At 34.2% G+C, this 12006-nt stretch overlaps 2 protein-coding genes across 3 annotated transcripts; both read left to right on the forward strand.

Moving 5' to 3' along the window:
* The first annotated feature begins 825 nt into the window (after positions 1-825).
* LOC114412994 lies at positions 826-8040 on the forward strand. 2 transcript variants are annotated; one of them, XM_028377133.1, is made up of 10 exons: positions 826-1236; positions 1338-1381; positions 1536-1662; positions 1839-1965; positions 2647-3233; positions 4000-4282; positions 4365-4641; positions 5201-5362; positions 6665-7135; positions 7414-8040. In XM_028377133.1, exons 1-10 carry the CDS (start codon positions 1065-1067, stop codon positions 7702-7704), a joined length of 2541 nt encoding a protein of 846 aa, XP_028232934.1. In that variant the 5' UTR covers positions 826-1064; the 3' UTR covers positions 7705-8040. The 2 variants fall into 2 exon arrangements, with proteins under 2 accessions (XP_028232934.1, XP_028232935.1); XM_028377134.1 differs by having other exon boundaries at positions 5204-5362.
* A 1286-nt stretch (positions 8041-9326) lies between these two features.
* LOC114412995 lies at positions 9327-11558 on the forward strand. The gene is made up of 2 exons (XM_028377136.1): positions 9327-10086; positions 11026-11558. The coding sequence occupies exons 1-2, from the start codon at positions 9620-9622 to the stop codon at positions 11192-11194; spliced, it is 636 nt and encodes a 211-aa protein (XP_028232937.1). The 5' UTR covers positions 9327-9619; the 3' UTR covers positions 11195-11558.
* Positions 11559-12006: the final 448 nt, after the last annotated feature.

Consider the following 12006-nt stretch of genomic DNA (forward strand, 5'->3'; position numbering starts at 1 on the left):
TTTCTTTGCAACCAAATATACTATAAATGCATACCTATACAAAAAAAAACAAACAAACGCATACCTCATGTATAACTGGAATTGAATATTCTTTGCCAATATAATTACTATTAACATAGTCTAACCTAAAATTAGAAAGAAGATTTGAACTTTTAAAGGAGAAGTTGTTATCCTATTAAAATCGATCTGGGCTGCATTTACATCATTTAAAGTTCTAAGTGAAATTACAGTAAAAATGATAGTTAATAATATCTTACAACTTATTTGTACACTTGGAACGAATTTAACCTTTTTTTTTTATAGAATTTAAGTTTTTTTTTTTCATTTTACATTTAATCTTTAAAATTATCAATTCTAAAAGAACTTTATTTTTTTTAAAAAAAATTGTGTATAGGTATATGTTTAATTCTTTTATGAACCCTAGTGAAGGCTGGAAATAAAATTGTATGTACGTTATAATATGCCGTTAAAGATATAATAGGTAAAGGAAAAGTGATTTTTTTTTAAAAAAAATCCCTTTATTATTAGTACTGTACGGAGTATATTATATTATTAGTGTTATTATATTGTTTTAATTAATTATTAACTATTAGAATTTTCTTACCAAGAGAATTATTACCATTATTAGTAAAGATTCTATCGCTCATAAAAACTATAATCCGATTAAATGAACTAAGTGGAGTATATTTTATTTAGAATAAATATTGTTATCACTCCTCTAAAATTACGTTTGAAAATAAAAAAGATACACACAAGCATAAATTAATCATTGTTAAAAGCACTAAAGCAGAAACAAATCCCATATTAACGAAGATTTTCAGTTTCTCACAAATTGATTGATGTTATTATTTCCAGAAAAAAAGGAGGAAAAAAAAGAAAAGGAAAAAACTCCGAAGAGAGAAAAAGGAGGGTTTTGTTTCGTTTCGTCCTCTTTCCGTTTCGGGTGCAAATCATTGACAGGAGAGAGAACCTGCGCGCGGAGAGATATTTTAAACGCGGCGGAACCCTAACGAGTCGAACGGCAGCGGGGGCGGCGAAGGCAGATCGGAGCGCGAGCGAGGAGGATGAGCGGCAAAGGCGGTGGCGGCCAGAAGGCAGGGATTCCTCCGGCCAGTCGGAAGATGGTTCAGAGCTTGAAGGAGATAGTGAGCAACATCCCCGAACACGAGATCTACGCCACTCTCAAAGACTGTAACATGGACCCTAACGAAGCCGTTAGTCGCCTCCTCTCCCAAGGTATAACACTGCACTGCACTGCACTAGGGTTTTTCAATTTCTATCACAATCACTCCTTCGCACGTGCCTAATCTTATGTATGTTCGTTTCTCGTTCTGTAGATACTTTTCACGAGGTGAAGAGCAAACGTGAGAAGAAAAAAGAGGTGCGTTTTGAGTTACCTTTAGTTCGTTTTGTTTTTATTTTTGTAGATGCTTGTTATGAGGAGTTACTCGAGTTAGATAATACTTTTGTTTATGTACTTGCTTGTGATGCTCAGTGACGACATTTTTTGTTTTTCTTTTATTATTATTCTTCAGGGTAAGGACACAACGGATTCCAGGTCTCGTGTGGTAAGCAATACATCTAGCCGTGGCGGTGGTGCTAGGGTTAGCGCTGACCGATATGTTGGGCGTGGAGGCGCTACTCAATTTAGTAGTGGTGGTGGTAAGCGGATGCTGGTTGCTATTTTTGAATAATGTTTGGATTAATTAATATGCTCTTAACCTAATACTTTACCAAGTAGTATTTCTTATGTCTCTATTGTTGGTGTGTTGTTGCTTTTATTATTATTGTTTTTGTTGTTGTCATCATCATCACCATCACCTATGTTTGGAGGTCAGATTCTGGTCTCCTGCAGGGAAAACCTGTACTCAAAAAGGAAAACGGAACACCTGCTTATGGAGGTCTTACTGCTCCTGCTTCTAGCGCATTGGACAATAATGTAAACAGGCAACTACCATCCTACAGGTATATTTTCCTTCAATAATTTTGTGCACTACTGGAGGAACTAAAGGAATTCTTGTGGTTATGATAAACACCAGTTTGTGGTTATGATCTGTTTGGAAATTCAGACTGGTAATTAATTGTATTCATTTCTGGTATTTATTATGCTTCCTCCAGTTTTTTTCTGAAAAGCAAGTTGGCTCACTTGGCTGTTAAAGCATCCAATCCAACTTTTGCAAGCTATTTTCAATGCAGTTGGTGCATTCTGTACCCCACTTATTCACTGGATTACTCTATGGTTTTGCTTTATCTTGTGGGATGAACTTTATAACTTTGCAAATGCTCATTTTTCTTTTCCAAAGATATAAGACACCAAATTGATTACAAATGTCTTCTATTTGTAAATTTTTAATATATTATAAATATTTTAAATTGGTCGTTCAATAAAATCAAATTATCTTTCAAAGTGATATATTTGTCATCAAATTGGTTTTTGGAGGAAGACTCTGATGGCATTAGTTATCATTTAAGGATCAATATGATGTTGCATATATGTTGAGTGGGCCAAAGTTAGTGTTTAGTTGTTTACTCATTTGTCTTAATTTTTTCAAAACAAAAGATTGCTTGTAAGCGTTTGAATACTGAGCACACTTTTAGTATGTAAGATAGGATGGAGCATCTCATGAATGTTCGAAACTGTTGTAGTGATTCTGTCCGTGTCTGTGATGGTCTATCTTCATCACAATATGGTGGGATGCAATCTCCATGGGTGGCGAACCCAGGTCAAGTATCAATGGCTGACATTGTCAGGATGGGTAGGCCACAGGCCAAGGCATCCATGCATAACTCTTCTCTCCACAGTGGCAGCCATCAGAATGTTTTTGCACCCCCAGAAGCTTCACATAACAATTTGCATTCATTGCAAGGTCATGCTTCCAAGGTGTCAGAAACAAATAATGACCGTGGCTTTGCTATTAACTCCAATGTTGAACAGAATGATGAATGGCCATTGATTGAGCATCAACCAGCTGTTTCTGTATCCTCAGTTGTAGATGATCATCCAACATCTGAGTACCATACAAACTCATCTAACTCTGGTGAAGCTAATCAGCAGCTGAAGACCCATGTAAATGAATTTGTAGCTGAAGATGATCCTGTTGAGAATCCAGACAATGTTGGATCTGCTTCTATATCTGAAGAGAATCCCGAAAGTACATCTGTTTTTGATGGTAGCACGTACATGGACATAAATTCCTACCAATCTCATCGGCATCCTTTTGAAACTAATGAAGGTGACTAAGATGTTTATCAGTTTGCATGTCTGGTATCTTTATTTATATTGAGCATATATTTTTTTTAAAAAATTTGTGAAGACCTAGTGTGGATAAACTTCTTGATAAGCATTTGTAGAAAAAGAATTTGGGAGGTAAATTAAATCAAACTTCTCCCTTAAGTTAAAAGTAAACTATGCACCTTAGCTCTTGGAGAAGTGAAGTTAGATGAAAGAGCTTCTAAACAAGGAAAGAAGTTTGATTTATTTTACCTTTTTTCTGTTCTCCTATAAGTTCTTATTGAGAAGTATGTACAAATAGGGTCATAATTGTCATGTAATTAGAGGGATGGTACTAGCACTTTCATGTAAAATTGCTTTGAAATTCCTTAGTTTTCATGTTGTTATCTCTTCTGTCCACGTATTTGCTGATTTGGTCTTCAAATTACACATGCTATTGCTAGATTGGGCCTGAATTGTTGAAGTCATAGAAATAGCATAATGAAAGAATATTTCAATATCCTTTTACAAGTCAATCAATGCGTTCATCATTGTGGTTGTTATTGTTATTTTGTTATTATTATTATTATTATTATTGTTTTTTTTCTTTCTCATCCTTTTAACATGTGAATAGTTTAAAAGGAGTTATTTTATCACTAAAATAGTCATGTGCCCTGATCTCTAATGGTTTAGAGAGTTATTATAATACAATTATTTGAAGTTCATTCATGATTATATCAAACATTCGCTTACATGTAACTCCTAATTTTGTAACATCTTTCTTTCAGCTGAAGGTGGTGTTTCATCAGTGGCCGCGAACTTAGAGCAGCTAAATTTACACTCAAATGATCAGGGGACTGAACAAGAAGAGGAAAATTCTTCTGTAGTAATTCCAAATCATTTACAACTCCATTCTGCTGAATGCTTAAATCTGAGCTTTGGAAGTTTTGGATCTGCAAACGATGCTTCCCTTTCTGGATCTGGCCCATATGCATCTAGGCCCTTGAAAAGTAACTTGGAAGATACATCTGGAGCAAACGATGTTTCAACAATTGGGTCCTCAGATGTTAGGCATGTGCTTAGACATCAGTATACTTTGCTGCAATATTCTGGTCATTCCTATTTAACTTAATGTATGTTTTTTTTCTTGCAGAAACCCTGACTATTATGGCGATGAGCATCTTACTACTACCTCTGATGGGAATGTAGCTCACATAACTGGTGTGGATGCTGGGACTTATGAGCATTCCTCCATTTCGCAATCAGAGGCTTTAAAATCTGAACCCCCTGAAACTGCTCAGGAAAATCAATATTCATTTCCTTCTTCACACGAGTTTACTTACGAAAATGCCCAACAGCCAGATGTTACATACCCTCATTCACAGACAAGCTCACAGATACAGAACCTGTCTCCCTTCTCTAGTGTAATGGTAATGCATAGAATTCTTACGACTTGCAATATTTAGCATATTTCAAGGCTGGGTGTTAAGTTAATTAGAGTTGGTTCTAAAATGATTTGATATCTTATAGTGTTAAGCTAGGGGATGATCAGTGCTGCTATTCATCTCTTTCAGAATAAATCAAAGCTTATTCTCTCCAAACAATAGAACTTGTGGTAGAGTACTGGTTTACTGTATTAAATACTTTTCAAATGGACATTTTTAAGTATATTTTATGATTGAATTGGGAATTGGGCATAGAAATGCCCCCATTTGGATATTTCATTAATATTGTCGGGGTGGTGTATGATTTCCATCACAGTTAATTGAGTTGAGTGTGAATTTCAATGCTCAGTTGCTTTACTTGTATGGCAACTTATTACTACAGTAACTTGTACTTTTTTCAGAAAACTATAATATGGTGCAGGACCATTTATTGCTTTACTGTAATAATAAGCCATATATATTATTGTAGTTTCTTTTATCTTCTAATATTAATATCATGTTGTTATTCTGCTATTTGCACTAATCTTATAGTGCTATTGTTTAGCAGGCTTATACAAATTCTTTGCCCAGTGCACTGTTGGCTTCAACTGTTCAAACAGCAAGGGAGGATATCCCATACTCACCCTTCCCTGCAACACAATCAATGCCTGCAAAATATAGCAATATTGCTTCTTCAATTGGTGGTCCCACTATAAACATGTCAGAGGTGAACTTCTGCTCTAGCTTATTTTAGTTTTTCTATGTACAAGCTTTTGAGACAGGTTGAATCATAAATAAATCTAGGATTACAGCTTACAGAGTGTTCAATTATTCTTGTTGGTCAAAGAGGATGTGTAATGGAATTTGCATGTACATTATGTTTGGGGGCTGCAGTTATATACCAATATTTTGGTTAATAATAAGCACTAAGGAAATGTTTGTATGTACGTGTATTGAATATCAACTGTCTAGATAACTTCCATGTGACATCAGTTAAAGATCTGACTTACATTAAGAGCATCACAAATCAAAAGATGATATCTTGGTTCAATCACTTGTGTCCAAAAGGCATTTTGCATGTTTTGGTTTGAGCTACTTGAGTGATTACTGATTAGTGTCTTCACATGAGCTGATATTTTACCAATCTGTGTTTTCTGCATATGAACTTACAAAGTTTATATTAATTAATTACTTAATTAGCAACATAAGAGGATGTATTGGATGAGACAAGGCATTTGGATTTTTATGCCTAGGTGTCACATCAATTGTATCCTGTGCCCATTTTGTGTTTGATACAATACAAGTATTTCTGCACTCTGCAGTGCAATCTTGTTTCTTTGCCTGATAAATGGCTAGGGATCTACCTGTGATAAATCTTGTGTGATTCCATTTTCATGTATATACATTTTATTATACTACTACTAGACAAATCCATTCGTTGTTACTAGTCAGTTTGGTTTCCCATAAAAATATGGGTGAAAAATTTGTAGATGATATATATATATATACACACCGTGCGAAGGTACTGGTCTTGGAATGCTATAGTTATTTTAAAAAATTAAGATCCTGGTGAGACAATATGTATTAAATAAAATGTTCATATATTTAAAAATATAAAATTAAATTTATCAACTTGTGCTTATCCTATCCTAACCCAAGTTTCATGCTTTCTCCCGCTGCCAAGTCCTGTGATACTTTTATGGTTGGCAAGTACTTTGAGGGTGTTCGATATTTAGAAAACAGAGGGAAGTCTAAAACCACAAATATGGATGTGAGTGTATCAGTATTGAATATGGATTTGATACAAGTATCTGTGCATTACATGCGGGTGAAAGAGAACACGGGATTTATCATAAATCTAAGAAATAATATCACGTCATGGGTGCAATTTATATTGAAATTGTTTTCCAGTGATTTGCACAGTTTAATGTTATATTTGTATATATGTATCTTTATTTTATTGTTTTTTTTTATTAAGAGGGAGAACATGGGTATTTGGTATCCATTAATTTTATCTGTCAACTTGTAGGCTCTAAGGGCAAATAACATTTCAACACCTCAACCTAATCCACAAGCCCTGCCTGGTGCCAATGTTGCCACTGGACCTGCACTTCCTCAACACCTTGCTGTGCATCCCTATTCCCAGCCTACTCTTCCTCTGGGACATTTTGCTAATATGATTAGCTATCCATTCTTGCCTCAGAGCTATACCTACATGCCATCAGCATTTCAGCAGGCTTTTCCTGGAAATAGCACATACCACCAATCTCTGGCAGCCATGCTTCCACAATATAAAAATAGCATTTCTGTCAGTAGCTTACCTCAGTCTGCTGCTGCTGCTGCTGTTGCATCTGGATATGGTTTTGGAAGTTCCACCAGCATTCCCGGAGGAAATTATCCATTGAACCCACCTGCTGCGCCTACTAGTACAACTATTGGATATGATGATGTTATAAACTCTCAGTTCAAGGAGAACAATCATATTATTTCTCTACAGCAGGTATAAAGATCTTCATTTTAATGCACATTTAACTGTTTTTGTTTTCCATATACAATTTCTTCTCTTGGGGAGTTGAGCCAATTTGGTTTCAACAGTGCAACCTTTACAAAATGGAGTTATTTGTTAGTTTTTATATTTGTGCTTGTGTAAAACCATGATTCTTTTAAAGGCATGTAAACAAAAGGTTTAAGTTGTGTTTCATTTTGTTGTCAACAAATTACTGTCATTTTTTGTTGTCAGGGAATGGGGTAGACTGATTTTGTGTTTTCTTCTGTCAGAATGAGAATTCTCCGATGTGGGTTCACGGACCTAGCTCTCGAACAATGTCTGCAGTTCCTCCCAGCACGTATTACAGCTTCCAGGGACAGAATCAACAACCAGGGGGGTTTCGGCAAAGCCAGCAGCCCTCACAACAGCATTTTGGATCCCTTGGATACCCTAACTTCTACCATTCTCAGACTGGGATTTCTCTGGAACATCAGCAGCAGAATCCAAGGGAAGCATCCCTTGCTGGTTCTCAAAGCCAACCACCAAAGCAGTCCCAACAAATATGGCAAAACAGCTACTAATCTTATTAACCTCCCGGTTTTTAAGGGTCTTGATGTGAGTTTGAAGGTGGCATTTCCGCGGTCTAATAATTAAAATGTGCCATTGTTTGGTCCCAAGAGACCATATATTGCCCGCTCCTGCCATGTGCGAAGTTGTATTCTATATAAGTTATAATTATGCTCGTGATATTTAACTTAGGTATTTAAGTGTGCTAATTTGGTGTACGACGTACAGTACCCTTTTTATCAACATTCTTCTCATCTGGTTATAGTGGAAAGTTTCTTGGATGCTACCTTGGATTTTACTCCTTTCATTCTTGCCCCCTTCCCTTTTATATATGCATTGTCTGTCGTCTACCTGAGAGTTACCTTGTATTACTTTCTTTGTTCCTTTTAAACTGTTTTAAGGTTTGGGGGCGGGGACAAGAATTAAAAAATATAATTTAATGTTTTTGCTTTTTATTAAAATTATCTAATTTTGTATTATATACTATCTTTAATGATTATTTTGTCATTTATTATTTTTCTCTTTAACTTCATGATTTATAAATTGTAATTTAAGTGAATGGAAGGATGTGATTAATAAAATAGTTTAAATTTTTAGAATGACATTTTAGCAATGGTAGTTTATTGTTATTATTCCTTCCGATCTTATTTATAAAACATGGTATTGAAAAAACATTATCTTTTTCTACAAAACTCATTTCAATAATCTCATGCATTAATTATTTTTTGACTAAAATGTTTTTATTTATTTTAATTCATAGTTGATTGCTGCTCTTAATTGTTTCTTCTCTCTCTTGAAGATGAATAGATTCCCAATAATCTTAAAGACAAATTTGAAAAAATATTATAAATATAGACAAATTTAATGTTAATACATGATATGATAGAAATAGAAAGAAATAAAATATATCCATGGAGTGTTTAAAATATTATCTCACTTCAATTTTATTGCCACACAAGACTCAATCAAAATTTTATGAGTTGGATTGGATTTATGTAATTTTATTTAGCAAATCCTACTTAACACAATCATAAATGGATTTGATTTGAGTGAATTGAATCTGAATACTTAAAAAATATTTTTTATTTTTTAAGAAATATTTTTTTAAAATAATAATTTATTTTTGTCAAAAAATTTTAAATATATAATAATTAAGTACATCTAAAAGAGATCAAATTATAAAAATATTTGACTTATAGAGTAATAATTTCAATGCTAATATGATATTATTTTAGATATAAATAAAATATGATATTAACATGTAAAAATATAAACAAAATCAAAACAAAGATAAAAATAACTCAAAAAAGAAAAAAATCATTGATGATTTAATTTAATAAATTATGAGTTAAAAATTCTAATACATTTTATATTTAATAATTAATTTATATATAATAAATAAAATTATATGATTTTAATTTATATATATAATATGATCCAAATACTTTAAAGATTCAACTCAATATAATTCAATCAAATAGAATTACGGACGGACGGGTTGACTCATACTAATAAACACTTTTAAAACTTATGATCAAATTTTATCACAAAACTATAATGAAATGATACAAAAGAAATTGAGGGTGTTTCTTTTAATAGAAATTAAACTCAAACTTGTATTATTTCAAAAAGGAAATGATTTTGTTTTTTTTTTAAAAAAAAAGTGTACACATTGTATTGCGATTTGACCGAGTCTCAAGGACCACGACCACCCTCCACCCTAAACATAGTAGTGCAGAACAAAAAAGCACCTAATTATGCATTACAAAAATGGAAGCTAACAATTCATAGCTGTTCTGTTCTGTTCCTATGGGATCATCACAAAAAGAATGAGCGTCTCATATTATTATTATAATATTCCACTCGCGACCTTCATTTTTCTCTTTAGCCAGCTTCTCGGACTTTCAGGAGGTGGTTGCAGCGACAGCGATGGCGCAAGGCATGGCGAGTAACCGCAACCGGAGCGCGAGCGCGCAAGAAGCCCGCAAGGTGATGGTGGTGGCGGACCCGACGCGGGAATCGGCGGGCGCGTTGCAGTACGCGCTGGCGCATGCGGTGATCGAGCAAGACGAGCTGATTCTGCTGCACGTTGAGAACCCTAGCTCGTGGCGCCACACCATTTCGACGTTCCTGAAGATGCCGTCGTTGGGAAGCTCAACCACTGCGTCGCTGGACCTTGGAGGAGGGGGAGCCGCGGCGGATGGAGAAGGGTTCGATTTTCTGGAGGAGATGAAGCATGCATGCAGGGTTTCTCAGCCGAAAATGAAGGTGCGTGTGATGAAGGTGGAGACCGATGGAAGAGACAAGGCTAGCACTATTCTTTCTCAGAGCAAAACGCATGGGGTTGATGTCGTAGTTATAGGCCAGAAGCGCAATATTACTTCGGCGTTATTAGGGTTAGTATACTACTTCAAACTGCTTTGTTGGATTAATTATTCATTCTCTCCTTTCAATTTCTATCATACATTTTTCTATTGGAGTTTCTCTGATTCCTTTTATGAGTTCTAATATGCAACGTCTCAGTCCAAAAAATGCATTGTTGGAACTGGATTATTACGCCAAGTAACTTTAGATTAAGGGGTTTCCGCTATAGCCTAGCCCATCACGGAAAACATTCACTCTTTCTTCTATCTCATTTTCATCCCATTTTTTTCTTAAAATTTTCCTATTTCTTTTTCATTGTATCAACCTTTTTTTCTTTTCTTCTCTCTCTCTCTCTCTCTCTATTTTCCATTCCAATTCACCCCAAAGTCGGATTATATTTGAGATGTACTTTCTGTATTTTCTTAAATTCTTGTCTCAAGGAAGAGAAATACGGTTTCAAGTTTGTTTCCATAGTGTTTGATTAAAGTAAAAGGATTTTTAAATTTATTCATTTTTATTTCATTTACAAGTTTAAACAAGGAAAATAGAAAAAAATTAATAAAGAATCAAAATTCTTCCTCTGTCTCACTCATTTCTATCTCTGCTTTGATATGAGATTTGAAAGGAGAGAAAGATGTATAAAGTCCGTAACCTTTTGTGACTGGATTATTTTTAATTTGAATACTTAATAGTAGAATTTAATTAGAATGTTATAATAACAGCCTACTTTTGTAATAATTTAAAATTATTTATAATTAATTGATTGTATTAATACGATATTAGTTAATTTTTTCTCTATGATAGAATCAATTAATTTCACGTTTGGTTCATGATCAATGCATTAAAAAACTTGTAAAAAGGAATTTATATATGTGCAGTAGGTAGTTGTAGAATGCTGGTGTAGAAGTTAATTTTATGTTGCTAACTTATGATTCTTCTTTTGCGTTTGAAATTTGAATGCATGGCAACAGATATAAGCGACCTGCAGGTGGATCTATGAAAGGGGTGAAAGCGATAGACACTGCAGAGTATTTGATTCAAAACAGTTCGTGCACCTGTGTTAGTGTACAGAGAAAAGGCCAAAATGGAGGCTTTGTTCTCAACTCCAAAACCCACAGAAATTTCTGGCTCTTAGCCTAAAGGCTTCACACCCCCCATGGCCATGCATGGTGGACATTTTTCATTACGGCTTGAACATATCAATTTCGCTGAGGATAGATTTAGGAGAAACTTTTAAATAGACATCTTATCATATATTATTATTACATTATACATTAGGCACTCAAATCATTATAACTCCCAGAAACTTATATGGATCATATACTAATGATTTGAGTGCTTATGATCAATAATGTCTATCTAAAAGTTATTCTAGATACGGTGAAATTGGTAAGATTTCCCTGTAACTTGGTTGTTTTGCAAATGGTGAGAAACCCATGGATGTTATCCCAGATTACCTAAAAACACCAATCTACTTATCTTAAAGACGAAAATTTTCTGCTTTTCTCAATGTTTCCAAGGAGAAAATTCTGCTAACAAATGTCATAAAAATGTTAGCTAAAGAATTAATCAATAGATAGATTAAAAATCAGTGTGTTGCTTGATAATATCAAATGTTAAATTTGTACAAACTTTTTACTTTGGATTTGTTAGCAAGTGTTCTTAACTTAGTAGTCAGCAATCTATTATTTATAAAAGGACATACCCGTAATAATGGAACAACACTCTCATTCTAAGATTCCTCCATGTATGCAAACACCCTAGCAGTATAAAACGGCAGAAGCTTATCTGAAACTCACCAGATCACAATTTGAAATATACGTGGATAAATTTTGTTAAAATATTTGCCTATTCCTTCATCAGATTCTTTGCCTAATGAGCAAATCTGATATAACAAAGCCCCAAAACAAAGCTTCTCTTTCTTGGTTAATATTAATAAGCAAATTCGTAAA

This window comes from Glycine soja, chromosome 5 (assembly GCF_004193775.1).
Source record: "Glycine soja cultivar W05 chromosome 5, ASM419377v2, whole genome shotgun sequence".
NCBI lineage: Eukaryota > Viridiplantae > Streptophyta > Magnoliopsida > Fabales > Fabaceae > Glycine > Glycine soja.